Source organism: Hyaena hyaena, unplaced genomic scaffold, assembly GCF_003009895.1.
Source record: "Hyaena hyaena isolate Hyena2069 unplaced genomic scaffold, ASM300989v1 scaffold_96, whole genome shotgun sequence".
Taxonomy (NCBI): domain Eukaryota; kingdom Metazoa; phylum Chordata; class Mammalia; order Carnivora; family Hyaenidae; genus Hyaena; species Hyaena hyaena.
In genome coordinates, this window is record NW_024080729.1 from 523,264 (window position 1) to 550,287 (window position 27,024).

The 27,024-nt window shown below is 38.8% G+C and overlaps 1 protein-coding gene across 1 annotated transcript in view; it reads right to left on the reverse strand.

Moving 5' to 3' along the window:
- DNAH8 (dynein axonemal heavy chain 8) overlaps positions 1–27,024 on the reverse strand; it is a 318,105-nt gene that overhangs the window by 52,687 nt on the left and 238,394 nt on the right. Inside the window, exons 77-81 of the mRNA XM_039235325.1 lie at positions 26,059–26,177; positions 23,765–23,967; positions 10,780–10,853; positions 8,520–8,672; positions 7,991–8,146 (exon numbers count right to left, since the gene is read on the reverse strand). Of these exons, the coding sequence (XP_039091256.1) occupies positions 7,991–8,146; positions 8,520–8,672; positions 10,780–10,853; positions 23,765–23,967; positions 26,059–26,177 (705 nt within the window). The remainder of the gene's footprint in view (positions 1–7,990; positions 8,147–8,519; positions 8,673–10,779; positions 10,854–23,764; positions 23,968–26,058; positions 26,178–27,024) is intronic.

Below are 27,024 nucleotides of genomic sequence, written 5' to 3' on the forward strand. Positions count from 1 at the left end.
AATAATTTAAATGAATTTTAGTTTAGATAAATTCATGGGCAGCTCAGAGAAAAAATTCAGAAAGCACAAAAGTTTAATGACTGATTTTCAGAATATGCTTTTAAACTATTAAGTAAACCAAGAAAATTAATTTGGGTCCAGATGCTCTGACCCTAGGAGATCAGAGACTGTTAAATAACAAAAAATCAAATGAGTAAAATTTAAAGATCTAAATGGCTTTACTGAATGATTGATGAATCAGGCAGCATCCATTTATCAAATAGAAAGGAGCCCCAAAAGGTGTAGAAAATGAAAGGTTTTTATTTTTAATTTTTATTTTTTTAAAGCTTATTTATTTTCTCAAAATAACCCTCAGCTGGGAGGAGAGGCAGAGAGAGAAGAAGAATCCCAAGCAGGCTCTGTGCCGTCACTGCAGAGCCTGGTGTGGGGCTCTATCTTGGGAACTGTGAGATCATGACCTGAGTAGAAATCGATCCCGTGAAGAGTTGGACACTTAACCCACTGAGCCATCCAGGTACCCTAGAAAAGAAAAGGTTTTTAAAGGCAGAGGGGGGATGGCACAAGGAAGTCATAAATGAAAAATAAAAAGATTATTTTGGAGGACTAAAAAAGGATTTCCTTTTGAGGACTAAAAGGGTCTATTAGGAGATTTACTCACTGGTGCTAACCAGGAAATTCCAGACTGACTGGTTAAAATCACATCTTAGAGAAGGTTGAAATTGCGGTTAGGGTAGGTATTTGTTTCAGTTTGGTGATGCGGACTTAGCACAAGTAACTCCATTCTGGGTCTGTTGTCTCCTTTTAAACAAGACTGAGGGCAAACAAACTACTAACATTACTTCCAGACCTGTACTTCTTTAGGTTGAGTTGTCAGGTATTAGACATTTGTATGGTGTAACTCCCACCCTCATCCCTTAGCTAATTAGAGTGAAGTGGACAGCCACCCCAAAAAAGGCCAAGTAGATTTCTCTTGCCAGGAATTTGGACTTAGGGTTCAGAACTGCGATCTAGAGTTAAGAGCTTCAACCAGAGAGACTTATAAACTTGGGAGCTGTGAAGCACCATCTTCTACCTTGAACACAGAGAGGTAAGAAGGAGCAGAGGTGCCTTAATAGATGGGAGATACTTTTTGGTATCATCCCAAATACAAGAGGTAAAGCCCTGGCTCTTAAAGGTGTCAGCTTCTCTTGATGGCTTTCTACTTCCTGGTCTCACCATTCACGTTGCAATGATGTGTTTTCCTACTTGTTTCTTGTTGAAATACTTGGTCCTGTAACCAGATTTTGAAACTTGACAGTGAGAAACATGTCTCCTCTTTTGCATCTTGTCAGGGAAAGGATTATGATTGTGTAATAAATACTAGATTGATTATTGATTATTATCAGAATGAAAGGTACTCTCCCTCTCATCCTCTTAGGGAGTAATTTCTGAGGCTGGCACAAGGTTTTGAATTTCTCGAGTGGATCCCAGAAATACTGAGGTGAGCCTCCTCCAGGTAATTTTGGAGCAAGAGTGGGTTTGGGAGGGTCAGTGTGATATTAATATGAAAATGCATTCAGTTAAGCCTTGAGTCTCTGGATTTCTTCCATCCTGAAGCCTTCAGAGAGAAGAAAGCTAACCACTTATTGGTGAGATGCAAATGTTTTCCCACTTTTTTTAAAAAAAAGAGAATCAATTCTAAAATAGTTTCACCTAGGTTTGACTTAATTTTTAAAATTTACTGTTCAATTAGACACAAGACTGAATGAAAAATAATTCTTCCTTTCCAATTACTAAAGCTGCTTAAATTGGCTCTATGGAAACATTTCCATTTACATGCACTGAGCCATTGCAACTCTGTTGTTTCTTAAAATATGATCTTTGGAAATTGCCCCAATGCTGAGATTTGCTTCACTTTATGCTATTATTATCAAATTTCACTTAAAGCATTTACTTTTTAGGTTGGTTCACTAAAGTCATAGACTTTTTAGCTTATCTTGGAAAAAAAGAGAAAATGTTGGCGGGGTGACTTTTCTTTCACAAATGAAGTAATTTCATTTTTTTGCAATTTTTTTGGTACTCATTGATCTAAGTGACAATAAAGAAAGAACACTGAATTATCACCTTGGAATATTATCAAGCCATTGGGAGAACTAAGAACTCGTTTGGAAACTCAGAAGCAAGCGGCTTTGCCTGGAATACTGAATCTCTTCAGTCCAATTAGTATTTTTGAAACTATGGGATGAGTCTTATGTGAGACAATGGAAAAATATTAAAATCAATGTATTTTCAAGAAGTGTTAATCTATTTGAGAAAATAAGCCTTAGAGGACAACGTGATAGTGAGTATAATTAACTGTCAGAATTTAACAGATGATAAGAAGAAGAAGAAGACATTCAATCAGAGGCTTCTGGGAAGAATGAAACTGAAGCTGGCCTTTGAAAGTAGGGAGAAAATACTGCTGGACTTGGCAAAGACCATGAGCAAAGAGAGAAACACAAAACTTGTGATTCATCCAGCAAGAGTCTACAGGTAAGTGGTTCTACTGCAGCAGAGAGTGACCTTGGGTGAGTAGCTAGAAGTATGTGTTCATGTGATGACTCAGAAGTGGAATGTAGACAGATTTGAATGTCAGGACAAAGAGTTAACACCTGATTCAATAGAGGCAGTTACTATTTATTATTATTATTATTATTATTTTAATGTTTATTTATTTTTGAGAGAGACAGAGACAGAGTATGAGCAGGGGAGGGGCAGAGAGAGAGGGAGACACAGAATCCGAAACAGGCTTCAGGCTCTGAGCTGTTAGCACAGAGCTCGATGTGGGGCTCGAACTCGACAAGGGACTTGAACTCATGGACAGTGAAATCATGACCTGAGCCAAAGTCAGATGCCCAACCGACTGAGCCACTCAGGGACCCCCAGTTACTATTTATTATTAAGTTGGAAAGTGGCGATTTTAGGAAGATTACTCTTTAGTGAATTTGACCAGTATAGTTCCTTCTTTCTATTCCAAAGAATCTACAAAACACAGAACTACTAGTGAAATCTGGAAAGCTTGGACTCCTTTGGATGCTTTAGAAAAGTTACTCAATGGAGTCATCATCTTAAGATGTCAAAGCCATTTCCAATTTTATGTTAGATTCACTTCAGCCCAAGAGTCCCACCTCATCCCCCCACCACCACACAGCCCCACACAGAATCACTTCAGTTGCATCTGTAAAATAAGGTTCTCTTTGAAGCACCACATCTTGTTTATTTAATAACTGGAGCTAACATAAAATGAAAAATGCAATCCATATTACACAACAGCAGGGAAACCTTAAAAAGTGAAGATAATGAACAGCAATGGCCAGAACCCCTGGGAAAAACCAACAAGCAGAATGTGAAAGATATTTCTTTAAGCCTGTATCATATTATTGTAGTTATTCTGAAGACATTTAAACCAAGAACTTTGCAATCATGTCTCCCCAAAGCAAGGACTTCATTTGCACCATTAAACTCGAAGGAAATGTTTGTCAAGGCTCAAATTTGAGAAAGAAAACAAGATGCAGGACAAGAAAACACTTTTCTGAAGGAAGAACTGCCGGCATTGGAATTCCCTGGACGCTGTTCCATGTGACCATTTTTATTTAATATTTAATAATTTTTAGGAGCCAGGAGAAAATATCTGAGTCTGCAACTGCCACTGCAAACCCCAAGAGCCCCTACAAATGCCTTTAGCAAAAATCTTCACAGACTTGTACATAAACCATTAGAAAAATCCCCAGAGTGGGCTTCAATGTAGGCAAGCCAAGATCACGAGGAGAAAAATTCCAAACCATGGAAAGGACATAAAGATGATTAAGGATTCTTGTCTTTTTTTTTTTTTTAACATTTATTTATTTTTGAGAAAGAGAGAGAGAGAGAGAGAGACAGAGAGTCAGAGAGAGACAGAGACAGAGAGAGAGAAAGAAGGAGAAAGAGGAGACACAGAATCCGAAGCAAGCTCCAGGCTCTGAGTTATCAGCAGAGCCCAATGCGGGACTTGAACTCACAGGCCACAAGATCATGACCTGAGCCAAAGTTGGGGGCTCAACAGACTGAGCCACGCAGGCACCCCAGGGATTCCTGTCTTAAGGGCAGTAGATGTTTGGTAGTCATTCTCAATTCTTGTTGCATATTAGAATCACTGAAGAAGTGTTTTAAAGGACTGAGCAGCCCCCTTGCTGCCACCTCTCTGGGACTCTAGGGCCCAGGCAATGGCTGAGAACCATTGCATTAGACATTCATTGTGTCTAATGCACTGTTCAAACAAAAGATGGTACATTGACAATCAATGGGAAGAAAAAACAGAAAGCGCTATTTTGACCTTCCACAGAATACCACAGAATTTATGGGAGGACACCACAAATGTAATTATTGAGTTTCAAAAGACCAAGACTCTGGAGGAAGATCTATTTGAAATTAAAATCCTGAAGGGTGAATGTGGCCTAGCTCTGAAACCGTGAATGACACTGCACTGGACTTTCTGGGAAATCATAGCGAGGTGATATTAAGTCCAGAGGCAAGTTTCCATTGAGAGTAATCTCCAAGAGGATGTGGAAACGCCCTCAAGGAGTAGTGGCCAAATGGAACTGAGGCACTGGGCACGGTGGGTTCTCTCGGGGAGGGCAGGAGGGCTGGCTGGCTAGCGCAGAGTCATCACCCAACTGTGGTAAGGGTGCCGTTGCTGTAGTAACTTCCTGGCATATGTGTATGGTAAGTTCCTGGAGGAGTGGAGAGGGAAGCCCAGGGGGCTCTGGGGCAAGAAGAGTTTAGGGCAGAATTGGCTTGTGTATCTCTGCAAGTTCCAATGGAAGCACCCATGGCCTCCTCCTGCTAGGTAAGCCTGTTCCTACCTCACTGACAAAACAAATCACACCCTTCACTATGCTGGCCAAGACAGTTGTCCTTGACCAGCCAAGTCTATTCCCCTTCTTATGGGAGAGGAGGGGTGTTTGTTTTGTTCTCTGTAACAATGAGTGAGATCCATATAACACATGATGCCCTTGAGCGGGGGTGAGTTAATGGCATGATGCCAAACCAAGGTTCAGTAAGGGAAACTGCACTGGGGGATATGCAGCTCTTGCATTTGACCACTATTTCACCACCAGGTTCTGCATTCTGACTCATGATGGGCTCCAGCATCAACTCCTATGCAGCCCTGAAGCTTCAGAGCATGTGACATGAACCAGTTCCCTGTTCTTTTTGTCAGTCTCTGCAAGGACAAACACACATGCATCATGTTTGTATAGAGCAAGGGATAGCTAGGTTTATTTGGAGGAATCAATCAATTAACGAATCAGGTATTGGGATATTGTGTCAAACACTAGAGAAATCTAAGTCACAATTATTCCAACCCAGAATAGTCCTTCCTGTAGCAGCTTCACTTCAAAGTTTAATATGCACACGAATCACTTGGGCCTCTTATTACAATGCAGATCCTGATTCAGCAGGTCTGGGGCGGGACCTGAGATTGTCTCTTACAAGCTCCTGGGCCATGTAGACATTGCTGGCCCAGCACCTGCATTTTCCTATCAAGCAGGCTCCATCCTAACAAATAAAAGAAATTATTTAAGCAATATCACAGTAAATATTTCTGCAAATGATGAAAACAGAGCAGAGGAAACTACACTTGGATTATCTGTGCTCCCTGTGCAGTCATAGAACTTGTTAAGAGAATTTTAGAAATGGGAAATATCTTGAAAGATCACCTCCTTCTGACTCTAAACACACAGATGGGGAAACAGAAATCCTGAGAGGGACTTAATGATCCTCACGTAGCTAATTGATTTCATGGCAAGCCTAATGCCCCAGCCTCCTGACTCTCAATGAGGTTGCTCTCTCTAGCACACCATGGCTGTATTTTAAGAGACATTCAACCTTTACCTTCACAGCCCTAGTAATGCAGACTTCTTTCTGTTTTAATCCAAATGTATGTCATGTTAAGTGCAAGCACTCCTCAACCCCATGACTGCACCATGGCCCTGTTGTTGTCTCTCTATTTAGCAGTTGGATAATGACCACAAAAACACGAGTTGCCACACTGACCATATGGAAAATACCCCCAATCATCTCCCCATGATAAGCCCAGTGGAAGAGTTGAATCATCACTACTGGGAACAGAATCATAAAATATATTATTTGCGAATTGGGAATTAAATAACAGAGTTAAAGTAATATTTGTATTAGAGTATGATAAGGCCTAGCAAAGCAAACAATTCCCAGATAAGACTGTACGAAATAGGCTTCAGTGACTCGAAAGCTGTAATTTACAATCCAAAGGCCACGATGGGACTTGGTAAAAATAACCACCCACAAAGTGTTTAACCTGGTTTTAACTCTCTCAGGGTTAGAGGGCCAATACACAGGAGGTATACAATCGTCTCCTGTACACAGTCCTCTCCGTGGAGCAGGAGGGAACCTGTTAGAGGGGCAGGGACAAGGAGCCTGAGAGTAAATACGCCCAAAACACTCTTGGATGAGCATTAAATTCCCCTCCACCTTTGGGCAGGATGGGGAGAGAGGAGGTGAAGCTATCTGTGCCACTATGCACAGCTAAGGCAACACTCCTAGTACAAGCCAGGCTCACTCTAGCCTCAGGGAAGGAGGAAATGTAGAAGGGCTTAAAGGAGCCTGTTCATCTCTCTCTGAAATCAAGGAGTGACTCAAGTACATTAAAATTATACAGCTTTCAAAAACAGGACAAAATATAAAATCAAATGTAGAACAAAGCAGTGACACAATGAAAACACCTACTAAATTAATACAGAAGTGTACGGTAAAAGCAAACAGCAAACAACCTGAAAATGACAGGTAACCTCTGTGACTCTTCCTCCCAATGTCACCATCACCTTAACTGGCGGGCTCAAAACATGCTTCTGCCCCAGGCAGGCAGTGTCAGACTTGACTCCTAGATCTACCACCTATGGAGTTACCTTAACCTCTCTGGGCCTCAATATCCTCATTTTTCTTTGCTTTTCTTTTTCCTGGGGTGTGGTGAATTTATTTTTACACACTAAAGGGATTGGGGGTGGGGGGGATGGACATGGAGTGGGGCTGGCTTTCCTGTGTCTCATTTAACAAAGTTCTTCCGTTATTTAGGACAGTCCAAGGAACAAACTCTTGAGAGTCTGAGGAAAATCATGGGCATTGCAGTCAGACTGATTAAATAATCTATGAAAAGCATCTAGAAAATATTTGCTGCTTCTGTTTTAGTGCTACTATCTTCATTCATTTATTTATACATCTGGACATATTGTCAATCAATGTCCTCTTATTTATTTATTTAAAGGTTATTTATTTATTCTGAGATTGAGAGAGAGAGAATGAGTGGGGGAGGGGAAGAGAGAGAGAGAATGGGGGGGAGGGGAGAGAGAGAGAGACAGAGAGAGACAGAGAGAGAGAGAGAGAGAGAGAGAGAGAGAGAGAATCCCAAGCAGGCTCTATGCTATCAGCACAGAGCCCAACACAGGGCTCAGTCCCATAAACCAGGAGATCATGACCTGAAATCAAGAGTCAGACCCCAACCGACTGAGCCCCCCAGGCACTTCACTTTTCTCTTTTTTAAAACAGTGAGAATCCTACCCTGAGAAATGTGACTGTTAGTATTACATGAGATAGTGTACATAATGCTCCTGGCCAGCATAGGCACTTTGAAAACCAAATTCCTATTTAAATAATCCATGTTCATCTCACAAATATGTATTGAGCTCTGGCAATGCCCCAGATGCTCCATGGCCAGAGAGACTGAACAGTTACAAAAAGACAAAGTCTTTGCCTTCAAGAATCTTACACTCTCATGGCCGGAGTGAGAGTTAGGAGCGGGGAACACATTTAAGTATACAGACAAATATATATACTATGCCAGGTGGGGAAAAGGGCCATGAAGAGAGTGAAAAAGCAGGGTGAGGTGAGCAGACAGTGCAGCAGAGAAACAACATGGCATCATTAGCATCCCCTAAATGTGCAAACTGCTCTCAGAAGTTACCTGCACAGTGGAGTGTAAAAATGCTACTGTGTAAAGCATCGGCTTCCACATGGGTAAATTACTGATATCCAGAAGGTCTTGATTAATTCCAGCAAATGTTCTTTTCAAACCTGCGCGTACGCCTTGGGGCGGCTCATTAGTGAATTTGAGAGAAGTCTGTCGTAAAAAGCAAACAGTAGTTTTGTTTCTAGAAATTATTGTAAAGGATAAAATAGAAATTACAATCCCTCATACAGCAGTATGCTTACGGTGCATAAAACGTCGGCTGGAATTCAGCACTGTGTAAACTAATGACATCAATCAGAGCCGAAACCCTGTGAATTAGTATTGAGTCTTATAACTCTTCTGTGGAAATAGTTCCTATACAATATTGGTGATTATAGTCAAGGCTTTGACAATTATTATATAGGATCTTACAGACTCTACTGGACCAAAAGCCCTCTTGTGTTTTCATCTTTCAATAATGCCACAATGTCATCTTTATTCAAACCACTTTCAAGGAAAAGACACTTATGTCACAGCAACAAACCTGAAGCAATGTAATTGGAAACCGATCATGGGGCTCAGTAGTTATCCATACTCGGAAAGAGTCATCACAGGTTTCAGTGGTAATTAACGTCTCTAGCAATTCTTCCATGAATTCTAGGCCAAGGTGACAATTTTGCAGTAAAACCCAGCCACCCTGTATTTGAGAATGATTTCATATTAATATCTTGTAATTTTTTGTTATGATTTTAAGAAAACAAAATGTACTATTAAAAAAAAACTCTGCTTAGCGCATGTAAATACTGTTTTGAGCACCTATTGTTAATAAGGCAATCATATGTCAATACAAACATTTCTTCTGCTACTGATAAAACTGGTTACTTGGAATAAAGTGGGTTCAAAACAATAGTACACAGCCGCCCCGGGGTTCAGAAGGAAACAGAAATTAAAGTTTGAGGTCTTGTTTAAGTACAGTGTGTGCACCATCTAATGGTGGGAATGGGTATTTTGGAATTTGTAACAATACGTCCCAAGGTGAATCAGAACCGAATCACCTCCAAACCAAACCATGCATATTCACATGGTTTACTAAGCCCTACCTTAACACTTGCCAAAACTGTCTTAACAATATAAGTCACATAGCCAACACTGCCCTATGAGAACACAGCTTTTTTAACCAGACAACATTTTGATACCCTGATATAAAAATCATATCAGTACAGCTAAAAAATATTGAATGCAGTTAAGTACATGGTAAGTCTTGTGTGTTATGCCTTCTACTGTGAGAGAAAATACAACTTGAACTGGCTTCAACAGCAAAGGGGACATGTTGGTCTAGACAACAGAGGGGTGCAGAGGAAGATGGACTTCCAGTTACTGGCTGGGTCCTCCATTTCATTCCACAATGTCAGTTTCATCCTAAAACATTTGGTGTCCCTCAAGTGGCACTGTGGTTGTAACTGCTCGTCGGCTGTTGGGTTTTTTTTCTCCCTCATAATATCATTATTATCAATACTTATCCCACCTTGAGAAACAGGACATGGAAGTTATAAAAGCTAATATTCCAAAGAAGATTTGTGAGAATGTAGTACTGAAATTTAGAAGTTTCTCATTCATGGAAACTAAAGAAATTATTTAAGGCCCAGAGTTAAACTATCAAATCACTCCATAGAGTGAATGATTTGATCTGAGTAAAAATAATTATATGTAACTGCCTTGATATATATAAATTAGATACAATAGATTATTGAATATAATTAAGTGATAAAGAAAAAGGCTTAGGGCACTTGAGAATTAATGACTAACTTGAAAATTTGATGGCCCAAGCAGAGTCTTAGCTCATTAACCCTCTCTAGTCATTAATTCCCAAGAAAAAGCTGCACCAAAGTTGCTACAGACATTAGGAGATCAAAAGCTTAAAAATAAATCGAGATCTTACTCTATTTTTATAAGTAGTGCGATTTCTTTTCGCAGTTGAAATTGCTATCAACAAAGCATCTCTAGAAAATTAATGTCCTGTGTATTATTAGGTGTGATGGAAAATATTTCTCAAGACTCCATCCAGCTTGCAATTTTCAATAAAAACTATTACCAATATTTAAACATAACGGCCTCAAATATTTCTTATTCACCTACAGCTATCCACTAATGAAAAAAATAAAGTCTGACTTTAACCAAAAATTGAAATTTAACTGTCTCGGTTTGTCACTTCTTAAGCACTATCTATTAATGTTGATTGTCAACTTCCAAGACTTGCTAGAGCTCCATTCCTAGAAACCAGAAAGTGTGTCTGCCAAGTTGTCAAAAAAATATTTAGTGAAAATAAGATAGAGCTTATACTATAGAAAATCAAACAAGCTTTTTGTGGGGATGTCAGGAGCAAACCAGCTTGAGGTTTACAATTCATTGGCAATCAGGGGTGCCTGGGTGGTTCGGGTGGTTAAGTGTCCAACTCTCAATTTTGGCTCAGGTCATGATCTGACACTTCATGAGACTGAGCCCCATGCTGGGCTCTGCAGTGACAGCATGGAGCCTGTGTGGGATTCTCCCTCCTCCTCTCTCTCTCTGTCTGTCCCTTGTTCTCACTCTCTCAAAATAAATAAATAATAAAAACATTAAAAGCTTTAACATTCACTGGTAATCACAGGTTGACTATATGTATGTTGACAAAATGGAAAATGATGATGGAGCAGCATCACAGGAAGAATGGTTCAGGCATCACTGTGGCGGTGCCAGGTAGACCTGATGTCCAGAGGGCTAATCGCAAGAATGATGCACTAGGAGTAGCCGTCCTTGTCACCTACCTGCTGCATGGACACCTGAATCAGTTTTCGAGCGTGTATCTCTTGTCCTTGCCCCATTGAGATAGTTCTGCATTCTGTAACATAGGAGAAGGACAGCTATCATAAGATGTAAATTTTATAACAGGATTGGGACAAAAAATTAATTCCTCAGTGGTCATGGGCTCCCTCCCGCCATGGCTTCTAAGAAGAGCACTTGTTATTCAAAGAGGTATGGCCTTTGGTTGTGTTGATGAGAGAAATGAGTGGGCCAGAAACTGAAGGCCTCATCTGGAAAACTGAGGGCAAAGACAGACAGAGAGCACGAGGCTGGGTTTTTAGAGTCTGGAGGTGTTTGGAGATAAGGAGGTGATCCACAAGTATTTTAGAGGGAAAGAGGGTTTTTGAGCTTTGCTCTATGTTTTAATTAGAATCTTTCTTAGGTGTTTTAACAGATGCTTCAGTGAAAATTTAATTGGGTTTTTATTTATTCTTTTTAGATGTCAGGGTTGCAGTGTTTTCTGTCTGTTTTGAGTTTGTTTGCATGGTTGTCTATTTTCCAAGATAGAATGCAAGGCAACTCAGCCCCAAGAGGATGCTCCTTAGATTAGATCACCGCCTTGGAACTGAGCATGAAGAGAAAGTAGAGGCCACTCCAAGATCAGAAGTGTGATTATAATTCGAGGGAGAATCCACTATTTAGATACTACACTTGATCTTAGCCAAAAGGCGGAGAAGCAATGAGAATCCACTATTTAGGCTCATTAGTGCATTTGAGGTCCCAGGCAGAGAACCCCCTTGCACCGCGCCACATGAACTCACTAAATGAAGAAGTCCATGAATCAGGCTCGTGAACCTGGAATTGGAAATTAACTTTTTTTTTTTAAGTTACCTTTTTTTTTTTTTAATGTTTTATTTATTTCTAGGAGAGAGAGAGAGAGAGAGACAGCGTGAGCAGCAGAGGGTCAGAGAGAGAGGGAGTCACAGACTGAAACAGGCTCCAGGCTCTAAGCTGGCAGTCAGCACAGAGCCCAACGCGGGGCTTGAACCCACAAGCCGTGAGATCATGACCCAAGCGAAAGTTGGACGCTTAACCGACTAAGCCACCTAGGTACCCCGGAAATTAACTTTCAAGCAAACTTTTGTAGACTCAATTTCCTTCAGTTTTAGGGGCATGATCTCAGCACCGGCAAAGGAAGTCAGTGGGGACATTGTGAAGCAGTAAATGCTTTTGCCCTGCTATCTGGGATGAGCCTGGATTCTCAGTACAGTGGGCCACTGTGGCAGGGCAAAGAATGAGGCTAGCGTGGGAACTGCTAGTGGAAGCTACAAGCGATGGAGAAATCCATGGGGTGGGAAGGAAGTATGCCAGGAACCAGAGAAGTTGTCAAGACATACACCATTTGAATGGCATCGCATGGCTAATGGACAGAGATTCTGTGAGGCTTTGTACATTGCAATATTAGAGATTATTCATAAGCTCAGGGTCCCAGGGAGAAACTTTGCAAGGGTGTCTGACAGAGGATAAAAGAGCACTGCTTGTAGAATCAGGAATTGCAAGAGGCTCGGGTAAACCAGGCAATGCTCTCAGAGGCAGCCAAGAAGAATCCGCACAACCTACCAAAGGAGAGGAAAGGGGAGGTGGGACTTGAATGGAGGAGGCTCTGGATCATTCAACGCGATTGATGCTGAGCCCTTCATTCGAAAAACGCACAGATGTTCAGATCAATGGGAGAAGGTTTGATAGGGACAAACGGTTAACATGTGAGTGTGAGCCACAGTCTATCTCCTCTCTCCTTCCAACTCTTCTGAAATGCACCTTCGAGAAGGAAGAGCTGGTTTCCATTCAGGTGGCCTGAGTTTCTAACATTGATCCATGAATGGATCAGGAGGAGTCTCAAAGGCATCGCATCAAAACACACCCAGAGTCTGCCCACTTCTCCACATCTCCACTTTCTATCGCCTTTCACCTGGATTTTTGCAATAGCTTAACCATGACCTCACTCGAACTCCTGTCCCCTACTCGTGTTCCCTACAAGTTCTTCCCACAGCAGACAGAGGATCAACCCTAAATCAGATTACGTCCCTCCTCTGCTTGGGACCATCTGATGGCTTCCCACCTCATTCAGAGCAAAATCCAACATCCAATGCAAAGTTCTTAGCTCCAGCCTCTAAAGCCACACACAATAGCCCCCACTGTGGCCACACACACTTTCTCTCTCTCTCCCTTTACACACTCCACACAACTCCACATACACACTTTACACACTCTACAACACTTTCCACACACACATTACACACTCTATACACATTACAGGTACACACTCTATACACACTCTAGACATACACTCTACACACACAAACACATACATACTCTATACACACTACCCATATATACTCTACACACACACTGTATACGCTCTACACACACACTCTTTACACACTTTACACACATTCTACACAAACACACTACACACACACACTCCCTACCTCACCACTCTCCCCCCTCAGTCATTTACACACTCTACACACACCTACATGAACACACACACACACACACACACACCTCTTACCTCACCACTCTCCCCCGCTCAGCCATTCACTCTCCTCCAGCTGCACTGGCCTGCTCCCCAGGCACACTCCAGCCTCACTGCTGTTCCCTCTGCCTGGAAGGTGTTTCCCTGAGAGCTGCACTGTCTCTCTTCCTTCACACCGCAGATCTTCCTCACCCACTTAGCAAGGCTTCCCTGGCCCATCCCATGTAAAACAGCACAGGTCACCCATCAGTCAGCCCCTCACACTGCTTCTTTCTTAGCATATTATGTACTTTTCTTGTTACCATAGTATATACTCACTTGCTTGTTGATTATTGTCCATTTTACTCCCACACTAGAATGTGAGCTCCAGGAAAGGGAGGACTTAGACCCTGGTGGCTAGCCCAGCACCTAAACAGTGGCTGGCACACAGAAGGTGCTCAATAACTATTCCCTTAAACTTTTAAAACTGAGGTATAATATAGCCTTTCAAAGTATATAATTCAATGTTTTTTAGTTTACTCATCACATTGTGGAACTATCACTTCTATCTAATTCCAGGACATCCTCATAACACCCAAAGGAAACCCACACCCATTAGCGGTCACTCTCCAGGACCCCTCCAAACCAGGAACCACTAATCTATTTTCTGTCTCTATCCTAGACATTTCATATAAATGGAATCATACAATATATGATCTCTGATTCTGTCCTCTTTTACTAGCTTAATGTTGTCAAGGTTCATTCATGTTGTGGCATGGATCACAACTTCATTCTTTTTATGGCTGAGTAGCAGTCCACTGCATGGATGAGCCATATTTTGTTTACCCACTCATCAGCTGATGAACATTTGGGTTGTTTCCATTTCTGGGCTAATATGAATAATGAACATGAATGCTATGAACATTCGTGTATAAGTCTTTGTGCGGACATATATTCAATTCACGTCAGTATATACTTAGAAGTAGAATTACTGGATCATATTGTAACTTTATGTTTTACTTTTTGAGGAACTGCCAGACTGTTTTGCAAAACAGTTGCCCCATTTTACATTCTCATCAGCAATGCATAAAAGTTCTAATTTTCCCACATCCTTGCCTACACTTGTTATTGCCCATCTTTTTCTTTCAGGCTATCTTAGTGGGAGTGAGGTAGTTATCTCATTGTAGTTCTGACCTGCATCTCCCTAATGACTAATGATGTTGATGATATTTTCAGGTGTTTGTTGGCCATTTATATATCTTCTTTGGAGAAATATCTATTCAAATTATTTGCTCACTTTTAAATTGGGTATTTGACTTTTCACTGTTGAGTTGTAAGGGTTCTTTATGTACTCTGTATACCAGACCCTTGTCAGATATATGATTTATAAATACTTTCTCTCATTTGTAAGTTGTCTTTTTCACCTTCTTTGATGATGCCCTCTGAAGCACAAAAGTTTCAAATTTTGATGAAATCCAATTTATTCATTTTCTCTTTTATTGTTTACATTTTTGATGTCGTATCAAGAAAACCACTGACTAATCCAAAGCCACAAAGATTTACTATTTTCTTTAAGAGTTTAATAGTTTTAGCTCTTAACATTTGTCTCTGATCAATTTTGAGTTAATTTTTGTATATGGTATAATATAAAGGTCAAACTTGAATCTTTTAAAAGTGGGTATCAGTTTTTCCAGCACCATTTGTTGGAAAGACCATCTTTTCCCTCATCCAACAGTCTGGCACCCTTGTTGAAAATCACTTGACCATATATGTGTAAGGGATTATTTATGGGAGCACAATTCAAGTCCATGGATATAAACGTCTACTTTATCCCAGTACCATCTTGTTTGGATTACTGTAGCTTTATAGTAAGTTTTGAATTCAGGAAGTATGAGACCTACAGCTTTGTTCTTCCTTGTCAAAATTGTTTTAATTATTCTGTGTCCCATGTATTTCCCTATGAATTTTAGGATCAGCTTGTCAATTTCCACAAAAAAGGCAGCTGGGATTTTGATAGAGATTGTGTTAAATCTGTAGATCCATTTGGAGAGCAATGCCATCTTACCAATATTAAGTTTCCTGATCCATGAACATAGGATATCTTCTCATATATTTAGGCCTTCTTTAATTTTTTCAATTATGTTTTGTACTTTTCAATGTGTAAGTCTTGCAATTCTTTGTTAAATTTATTCCTAAGTATTTTTTATAGTGTTATAAATGGAATTGCATTTATAATCTCATTTTTGGATGGCTCTTCCTATTGCATAGAAAAATAATAACACTCTTAAATATTGATCTTGTATCCTGCAATCTTGTTGACCTCATTTATTAGCTCTGATAGTTTTTGGTGGACTTCTTAGGATTTTCCATATACAAAATCAAGTAATCTGTGAATAGAAATCATTTTATTTCTTTTTCCAGTATGAATGCCTTGTCTACAACCTCCAATTCAGTGCTGAATGGAAGGGTGAGTCTTGCTCCTGATCTTTGAGGGGAAGGCATTTGGCCTTTCACCATTAAATATGATATTAGCTGTGGGGTTTTGGTAGGTGCCCTTTATTCATTTGAACAAATTTTTATCCCATTTTATTCTTAATTGTTTGTTTTCATCATAAAAGAGTGTTGAATTGTTTTCAATGCTTTTTCTGCGCTTCTTCAGATAATGATGTAGATTTTATCCCTTATTCTATCCATATGGCATATTTTATTGGTTAATTTTCATATATAACCAAACTTGCACTCTTGGAATAAATCCATGTGGCTTAGTACATAATCCTTTTTTATTTTTTTAAAGTTTATTTATTTTTGAGAGAGAGAGAGAGAGAACCAGGAAGGGACAGAGAGAGAAGGTGAGAGAGAGAATCCCAAGCAGGCTCCACCCCACCAGTGTGGGGCTCGAACTCACAAACAATGATATCATGACCTGAGCCAAAATTGGATGCTTAACCGACTGAGACCCCCCAGCACTCTGTGCATAACCCTTTTTTATATGGTGCTGGATTTAGTTTGATAGTAGTTTGTTGAATATTTTTGCTTCTCTATTTATAAGGAATATTGGTTTTCTTTTCTTGTGGTATCTTTGTTCTGGACTTGGTAATAGTGGTCTTATAAAATGAGTTGGGAAGTGTTCCCTCCTCTTTTATTTTTTGGAAAAATTTGTGAAGAATTGGTGTTATTCTTTAAATGTTTGGTAGAATTCACCAGTAAAGCCATCTGGCCCTGCTATTTCCTTTGTGGAAGTTTTTGGTTAATAAATCAGTATTTTTACTTCCTATAGTTCTGTTCAGGTTTTCTATTTCTTCTTGAGTCACTTCCAATAGTTGTCTCTTGCTAATAATTTGCCCACTTAGAGTTATCTAATTTGTTGACATAATTGTTCATAGTGTTCTCTTATTATGTTTTAAATTTTTTGTAGTGTCAATAGTGATGTTCCCCCTATCACTCCTGATTTTAGTAAACTTAGTCTTCTCTCCCTTACTCTTGGTCAAACGGAAGACTTGTCAATTTTATTGGTATTTTCTTTTTTCTTTCTTCCTCTCCTTTCTAATCTTTTCTTTCCTTCTTATTTTATTTATTTGTTTGTTTGTTTATTACTGTGAGGTAATGGCATATATTATCCATTATGGAGACTTCCCCTTTTCTTATTTAAGCTTCTATTTCTGTCATAACCCTTGGAACTCATTTCCATGGTTTGTCTACTAAGTTCTGGGAGTGAATTTTTCTGTATCACTCTTTATTTCCCTTCTCGTCAAATGTTCACTTATCTCTTTATGACTTTGGGCAAGTTAATGATCATCAAATAATGTTTTATGATATTTATAAAAGGATAATTTAAATTAATCTCTGCATATTTCAGTCTTGTGGTGGTGGGCTTATCAAGTGAGGCTCAATATATTATCAGCATTCTAATTTGTTTTTATCACTACTGATTGTTAGTAGGTGTTTGTTGGTCTTTTCAAAGAAGATACTGTGTTGACTCTTTGTTGTTTTTCTATGCTTTGTTTCATTTCTTTCCACTGAAATATTTATTGTTTCCTTTTGCTTGCTTTGGGTTTAATTTATTCTTTCTTTTCCTAGTTTCTTAAGGCGGAGGTTTAAGTTATTGACTTGCAAACTTTCTTCATTTTTAACATAGGTTAATAAATATTTCATCAATTTCTGAATGATCTGGAACTAGATTGATTGACATTGGGAAAGTGACAAAGCTTTGCCCTTAAGAAGAAAAGGTCCCAAAGGGTAGGGGCCAGTGAGATAAGATTCAGTACAAGTCTAATTTTCTAGAAAGGGTAAAGAAAGATGCCACAACATCATAAAAGGAGCTCTCAAAAGAAAGATGGAGGCAGAAAGTATTGTAGGAAGTGTTGCTGCAGATAATCAAGTATAATTACACTTTGGTGGTTTGGGCTTTTTGAGAGACTTTAGTAAGATTTCAACTGCTTTTCCATTTCTTTCCTGTTTCCTCTTTCTTTTTTAAAAATTTCTTATTTCTAGTTAAGTAGTACATGCTCACAGCGAAAGCACTGGAAAATACAGGAGGGTATAGAGAAGAAAATGAAAATCATGAATATCCTTCTCTAGATTTTCATTCTAATCTTTTTAATATGCACAATCCACAATCATTTACCCTCATTTTAAAATTCAAAATGTTCTGAAAACTGAAAATTTTGCAAAAAATCACTTTAGTGGCAAAACCTGACCGGACTGGATATGAGGCTATTAACCTCTATCTCTATGAATATTAATATTCTATTTGTAGTATATTACATAATATATGAGATACTATCTTTCTAAAAGTTGGACTATTCTGATTTCGGAAACATATCTGGCCCCAAGAGGTTTGAATAAGGGATTGCAGACCTATCTATATTAAAACTTATATATACATATGTATTATATATATACATGCACTTACAGATGTTATTTTAAATCTCTACTTAACAGTATATTGTGAGTATTTTACTGTCACTAAATATTATTGGAAAAGTTTTTAATGGTGCCATAGTATTCCATCATGCTGATGCATTCTTGTTCATTCAACCTCTAGCCTTTTGTATATTTGAGACATTTTCAAATTTTCAACATTATAAATAGCACTAGATTAAACATCTTTGTATATAAATTTTGATAGGTATCTCTTGACACATTCTTAGAAGGAATTCATACATATAGAATAGTCAAGGCAAAGCATACAAATATTTTAAAGATTTGTGATATATACATTAAAAAGAACTGCCAGTCTTGGGGCACCTGGGTGGCTTAGTCGGTTAAGCGTCCGACTTTCGCTTAGGTCATGATCTCGCGGTTCGTGGGTTCGAGCCCCGCGTCGGGCTCTGTGCTGACTGCCAGCTCAGAGCCTGGAGCCTGTTTCACAGTCTGTGTTCCCTCTCTCTCTCTGACCCTCCCCTGTTCACACTGTCTCTCTCTCTCTCTCTCCTAGAAATAAAAAAAAAAAAAAAAAAAAAAAAAGAACTGACAGTCTCTCCGGCTGAAATGGAATGCTGTCATTCTCAGCCCACATGTCTATCCTCATTTGGGCTAATGGTGCTTTGACATAAGAAGTTTCAAAACTTCATCACGCCAAACTATCTCCCTTGGTTTTGGAATCTGATACTATGATTAAGAAAATCTTAGCTACCCCAATAGTATCAATATATTCTTTTTTCTTTTATAGCTTAATTAACCTAGAATTTCCTTTAGAGTTTAAAGATAAAATTGTTACTTTTTTCTAAAGTTAACCAGCTAGCCCAACAATGTTTATTGACTAATCCATTTTTCCTCCATTGATTTGAAATGTGGATCTTATCATAGACTAAGCTTATTATAGATACTAGAGCCTAATCTGAGGCCTTTCATTTTGCTTTATTGATCTGTTTATCTACTCTGAGCTAGTTCCACACTGATTAAATTATTGCCATTTGATAAAGGTTTACAAATCTAGTGGTGCTCGTTCCCCATTATTCTTTTTCCTTTTCAAAGCTTTCTTGGTTATTCTTGTCCATTTATTGTTTAGATGATCAAAGATCTTTCTACTATCCAATTATAACAAAAAATATAGTTGGAATTTCAATTAGACTTTCATTCGATTTATAGATTAATTTAGTGACTATTGACATCTTTACAATATTGAATCTTTACACTGGGAATGTGGTTTAACTCTCCATTTATTCTACCCTACCATTACACCTTTTATAGTTTCTAACAGGTATTTTAAAAATTATTCCTCAGTTTTATTTTTATTGTTATAGTGAATGGGATTTTTACATTTTATTTCACAAGATGTTCCATTGATTTTTTAAATATATTTATTTTGTGACCAGTCACCTTACCAAACTGTTCCATTAAATCTAATAGTTCTTCAGTTGATTCATATGTGTTTCTAGTTAGACAATTACACTGCCTGAGAATAATGATGATTTTTGTCCCTCCTTTCCAATAGTTATATCTTTTATTTATGATTCTTACAATACATTTGCTGTATCTTCTACAACAATGCTCAATAATACTGGTGATAGCAGACATCTTTATCTTATTCTTGACTTTAATGTGTCTAGTTGTTTACCAGTAAGTAAAATGTTTATGTCTGAAGTTCATATTCATTATCATATTAATAAAATATTTTTATGTATAAACTTCTTAAAAGTCACATAAAAATGTTTAATTTTTGTAAAAAGACTTTTCAGCATATGATCGCCTAAGGAAAAGTCTTTTACTTATTGTTGTGATGAGATTTCTTAATACTATATCTTTCTTATACCTACCCATTCATTCCTTCTTGGTCAAGGAAATTTACTATTGTTTTGCATGTTATTTTTTTAATGATACAATGATTTCTTTTTGCTTGCATTTTAGTTAAGATCTTTACATTTATATTGATAAATAGGGTCAATTTGTAGTTTTATTTCTTTTATGAAGTTACTATCTTATCTGTTTCTATCAGGATAATGCTATTCCCTTAAAATAAAGAGAAAAATGTATCATATTTTTCTATGTTCTGAAATGGAATAAAGTATGTGAAAGTTTTAAAGGATTTATTTAAAAACAAACGGGGTGCCTGGGTGGCTTAGTCGGTTAAAGCGTCCGACTTTTGCTTAGGTCATGATCTCGCGGTTTGTGGGTTTGAGCCCCGCGTCGGGCTCTGTTCTGCCAGCCAGCTCAGAGCCTGGAGCCAGTTTCAGAGTCTGTGTCTCCCTCTCTCTCTCTGACCCTCCCCTGCTCACGCTGTCTCTCTCTCTCTCCTAGAAATAAATAAAAAATATTTAAAAAAAAATAAAAAATAAAAACAAAAACAAAAACAAGCCCAGGGCCTTTGCTGAGGTCATAATGTCAAAACTTTTAGTTTTTCTCATCTTGATTATTGGTATATTTTTCTGAGAAAATTTTATAAATTTGTATTTTTCTACAAACTTGTACATTTTAATGATATTTTAAGGTTTATTACCATAACTATATACTATTCTCTTGCTATTTAAATTTTTTCATCTATATGTGTTATTATGCCCATTTCCTCATCTCTACTTCAGGATATTTGTGGGTTTGTATTTTATTCTTTTTCATTTGTATTTGGATTCAATTTTCAAACCCATCCTTCCTTTTTCTCCTTTTTCCAAGCTCTGGTAGGGTTCTCATTGCTAAAGGCGTCTGTCTTCTCTCTTGCCCAGGCACACATGCTTCTGGGAAGAACTGATTTGATCCAAATCTCTCAATGCAGAATCTGACAGGTGCCCGACAATATCATAGTGAGAAGCTTTTCTTTTCTTAAAAATGTATTTACTTTGGTTCCATTCCTCAAGTTGCTGTCTGGTAACTGGTTAATTCATCCAATGAAGGCAGTGAGAGGGACTGAAAGAGCAGACCATTGCAGTGGAATTTGGAAGCCCCGAGATAAGGCCTAAATTGGATCTGTCCCCAACCAGCTGTCTGGCCTGATCTCTAGACCTTAGTTTCCCCAGCTGTAAAATAAGGTAGTTGGATTTCAAGATTTCCAGCCTATTCACTTTGAGCATTCTATGATTGTCTATTATCCAGTTATCCAAATAAAATCTTTCTAGTTGAGACTAGATTAATATGTTATTCTGTACATATTATAGTTTCATTTTCACAGATATTTGGGGGATAGTGAATAGCATGAGACTTTCTAGCATTCTCAAAAATTATTCAGCAAAGAGTTCTTTATAAAATTCACTGGGTCCTTTAGGATCAACATTAAATCTACTCTGTTTTAGTATCCTAACAAAGCAACCAACAGAAGGTTGAACAATTGTTGGAAAAATTAAGTCGTGGCAAGAAATGGAAATCACCAAATTGCCAAGCAAAGTAGTATGATAACATGTCATAACTGTAAAGGTGATGATAGCACAGTTCCAGCCTTAGGTATTTGTTTAATGTCCTAGTTATAATTTTTCCCAAAGGAAACTCTGAATTTCTTAATTCTGTTCTTAAACCCTTGTCCTAGACAATAGCATTATTTTGAAGTCATTTAAAATGGTAATTCTAGTTGAAAACATGCCCATCTTCCAGGAACAATATCCCCTAAGAAATGCCCACCCATTCTAGCCCCATACAGGTACTTCCAGCTGTCACCAGAATCTGTCACCAGAGCAACGGTTCCTTGATTGGTCCCGAAAGGAACACATGACCAAAGCAAAACCAACGAACTTCTCCCCTTGCTATCTGGACCCGGGGCCAAGAGAGTAAGGGGAGTTTCCCTGGGAATGCTGAACTAACTAACCACGTAAGCAGTGAAGCTCACAAGCCAACAGAGACTAAGAGTTCTGCCACATGGAGATTGGTTCATAGTAAGACAGTAGAAAGGAACCCATGAGCAGAGAGAGGTGAGACCACTGGACAAAGTAACTGGACAAATATCCAGAGAGGAACACATCTGAAGGAGATTTGCAAGCTACAAGGCTGCAAGAGAAGCATCACTCTTAGACCAATGAAGATGACTGGCATGTTGCTGTAAATACCAGAGCAACACAGCATTCCTTAAAGATGGTTAGTAATACTTAACCACCAAAAGTTGCCATTAGAACCTGGAAGCTCTTTACATTGAGTGTCAGTGTTCAGACTGAAGAAAGTGGCCACTAAAACACAGATCAATATAGAGTATAGAAGGGTATGGTGACAGTGAACAGAGCAAAGTCAAGATGAGAAAAGAGAGAGTGACCATAGACCATGATACCTTAAGCTAATGATTCGTAGTAATTTTTTAGGGCAGGACACATGGCATGGCAAATACTTGGAGAGGGTTAATGATTTTATGTCACATTATGTTAACTTAATAATAAACCCAATGTAAGTTTTATTTCATAGGGTAGGTTTGGTTATGCATAATAAATTACCTTTATAATCTTTATAAGGACATAAATGAGTTAACCCAATAAGGGGTAGTTACAGAGATGTGAACCTGAAAGATACCAAATGGCAAGTCCAACAATATTCAGATTTCCAGAGTGTGAAGAGCAGATAAACAGCCCTCCTACAAACAGCCATCCTATAAAAGGATGGCTCAGTCTTACCAAGATGTGCTCTGCATCACACAGGTCCTTATCTTTTGGTCTTGCTGACTCAGTTACTGCTCTCACCATAAGTGTTTCTAATTCCTTGCCATGCCTCCTCCCCCTGGAGCAACTTACCTTGTGTCTCCCACCATCCCACCTAGTAAGATCTCAACTAACTCCTTTTTAGGCCCTACTCAAAATACCATCACTCTGGTGCTTTCCTCTTTACCCCTTGCAGCCAGAGGAGCTCTGGACCTTGTAATAAGTGTGTCTACACCTCTTCCAGCAGTTGTCACAATTACATGTTTATGTACTTGTCTTTCCCAGCAATTTTGTGTTCAACTTCTTGAATCTAGCTTGCTGCCTGTACTAACAAGTTACTGAATGAAAATGTGAATGAATAAATCCCAAATTACTGTGTGTTATAATAATGGTTACGGTTTTTCAACTTGTGACAAAATAGATTTTTAAAATATTTTTTAATGTTTATTTATTTTTGAGAGACATAGTGTGAGCAGGAGAGGAGCAGAGAGAGAGGGAAACACAGAATCTGAAGCAGGATCTAGGCTCTGAGCTGTCAACACAGAGCCTGATGCGGGGTTCGAACCCACAAACTGTGAGATCATGACCTGAGCCAAAGTTGGACGCTTAACTGGCTGAGCCACCCAGGCGCCCCCAAAATAGATTTTTTGTAATTTTATATAGACAGTGCAATGCCTATGTATGTTCATTCTTCCTAGTCTGCTCTCTGTGTAGTATGGTCATCTGCTTACTACTTAAAAATATATATAGAACATAAGTGTGTTTCTTTCTGCACAAAGATATCTGTATCATACCTACATACCAGGAGATCTGAAAACAGGAAAGAGTTCAATATTTTTCTAACTCAGTTTTATAGATACACTTCTAAGAATCAGTTATGAAATTATGAAAGGCAATGTTTGAGGCAAAAATATAGAGGCTTTACTAAATTGCATAAATTTCTGATCATACCCAGCTTCAGTTTCTTGGCCAATGCATCAATTTGAATTGTGGGATCAGATCCCATGGACAGGAAACATATCAAAGGTGTCCGTGTATCACTTTCTTCCCAAGTCTTCTCCAGGTTTAGGATAACTGGTTCTGTGTATTTGTCCTCCAGAGAATCTGCAATATACTTTCTTGCTTGAAAAACAGTACGGTCTGGGCACCAAGACCTAGAAATGAATACAAGTTACATGAAAAAATTCAGTGTGTTCGTTTTTTATTCTATTTAATTCTAAGCATGTAAAAAACGTATTTAATTAGCAAAGGACAAAAAGCTAATTCCCATTCCTTTTTCAGATCTGAGTAAAAAAGGATGGGAAGATTTTCCATCCCTCAATGAATACAAATTTAATCATGTGGTTTTGGTGTGAGGCACTGGGAAGAAATAGGGCAGAGCAGGTAAAAACGGTCTATTGCTAATCCAGTAGGGAACTTAGAAGGCAGCTGATCCAAATGTCTCATTTTCAGAAGAAGCACCAACTACTCTGAAGCTTTAATTCATTCATTTTAAGTTTTTTAATGTTTATTTATTTTTGCAAGAGAGAGTTTGCGTGAGAGCAGAGGAGGGGCAGAGAGAGAGAAGGGCAGAGAGAGAGGGAGACAGAGGATCTGAAACAGGTTCTGTGCTGGCAGCAGAGAGCCTGATGTGGGGCTCAAACTCGTGAACAATGAGATCATGATCCTAGTAGAAGTCCGATGCTCAACTGACTGAGCCACCCAGGTGCCCCTAATTAATTATTTTTTTTAAACCACATCAATGATTACCCCTAGTCACTGAGGCTATCGGCTTCAGGTAAGCAATTCCTTATTCATACTGATATGTAGGACCACATCCATTCTTTGATAAATATTTATCTTCTGCCTGCCACATCAGGCCCCACTTTAGGTGCGGGGACTCAGCAGGGACACAAGGGGAGGTGTCCTCTGCCAGCTCCCGAAGACAATAGGGGCCAACCTGCTGCACACTGTGAAGCTCTGCAGTGTTCAAGTGTATTAAAGAGAATTAAAGTATCAGCGTTGTCAAAAGTAGGTTGATCAGCAAGCACTTATTGAATACCATCTGTGTAGCCTACACTGTAGTAGGTTCTATACACAGCAACATATCAAGTAAATATCATTTGATATTTGATATTTTGGATCACAGACAAGCTCTATAGATTCTTATTTGCTAGTAGATTGCACTATTCCTTTGGCATGGGGGATTCAATTTTTAAATGATGGACAAAAGATAGACACATCTATTCTGATAAAAACAAGTATTCCTGGGGCACCTGGGTGGCTCAGTCAGTTAAGCGTCTGACTCTTAACTTCGGCTTAGATCGTGATATCATGGTTTTTGAGCAACCCCACATTGGGCTCCACACGGACAGCATGGAGCCTGGGATTCTCTACCCCCTCCCCCCCGGTCCTCCTCTGCTTGTGCTCACTCTCTCTCTCAAAACAAATAAATAAACATAAAAAAACCCAACAAGTAGCCCTTTCATACTCCATATGTCATGAAATCACCACTGCCGATCAGTCACTCTGATTACTCTCAAAGAGTTGACAATGTCCAGGAAACAAGTTGTTCTAAGAAATGCAAGCTCAGGCACATACTAATATTAGGGAAGACAAAACTACTCCAAAATAATCCTACATCTTTTGGTTGCTCTTTTGGTGGCCCCATCTCCTTACTTCCACCCTCCTGCCTTGCTTACAAATCACACACACACACACACACACACACACACACACCCCTTCCCGTAAGCTTCTTTGAGCTATTGGATATTTAGAAAACATGAAAAGTGAGACAGAAAAGAAGAATTTCCTTCCTTAACATCATTTCCCAAATCTGTTTCCATTTTAATAGCCAAAACAACATTTATACATTTCAATAGGCAATTCTTGGTTTTTTTTTTCTCAGATGAAATTGAATTTCAGCTTATAGACTAATTGCCTTGCAACTTTGTGAGGACTATTTTTTTTAATCAAGTAAATTCAACAATAGGTGACTCATTCAGTGGTAAATGATGAACAGAGAGAATAATAAAGGTATATTTTTCATGCGTTTTCTGCTAAAAGCACTGACATTCCCTCCCACCATCATCATTTTATTTGCGTGTCAATGAACGAAGGAATTGCCATCGCAGACTGCAGTTTGGAAGCACACATGTTTCTTAGATTACCCACTTGGACATAGAGAAGTAAACTCACTGAGGTAACATCTGTAATTTTGTAATCTGATGAGCGAACCTTCTAAGTCCAATAATACGTATTCTCACCTGATAAGCAAAAGTTTGCGGCAGGTATCCAGTGAATCACTATATCCATCAGGGATAATTTCTTCCTCTGGAGCATCTTTATCAAACCAGTTTTTCCATCCCTTCTCATTACGAGATATCTAAAATAAATAAGCCAATTAGGAAGCCATAGGAATATATACAATTGGAACATATTGGAGAGGATTCCGAGTAACCTTAGAGGGTCATTCTTCATAGGCAGATAATTTTTCAAACATAACTACACAGTTTATTTTTTTTTCAGAACCAGTGACTCAAGTAATGTGGATATTACTATTCCCTTTCAGTTTTTCCATTGCTTTTCTACATTATTCATGGGAGTTAAGACTGTGTAGCAATTACACTAAATGATTGGGGAGGAAAAAACAGACCAGGGGTTTACAAACAAGCTGCCAATATTATTGACCTTGGGGGCCAGATTATTTTGGGGGAGCAGTCCTCTGCTATTGTTAGCAGGGATTGTTAGCAGCATCTCTGGCCTCTACTCAATCTTGTCTCCAACTCAAGACAATGAAAAATGTCTCCAGACATTGTCAAATGCTCTCGGGGGGGGGGGGGGGGGGGGGGGGAGGATGGTACAAGGCTGCCCTTGGTTGAGATTCACTGATGTAGACCATTCTGATAACCAAACCTCTAAATGTTGACCTCTACTTAAAATAGTGATAGATGACAGAATCTTTTATTTTCTTAGTGATTCCCTGCCTTGAGAACTTAAGCCTAAGAATAGAGGTTTCTCCAAGAGCTGATCTGAAATACCTGTTCTTTCAGAGGCCGGGCAAGAAACACCAATTTTCAGAGGCATTAAAAGGCATCCCCTGAAGCCCACGTACTGACAAAACTAATAACACAAACTATAAATTGATGAGCCCGACGCTGCTCCTCAGCAACGAGCAGCTTGGATTACTTCCATAGTGTTTGTAAGTATGTTTTAAAAGCTACGGAGAGCAC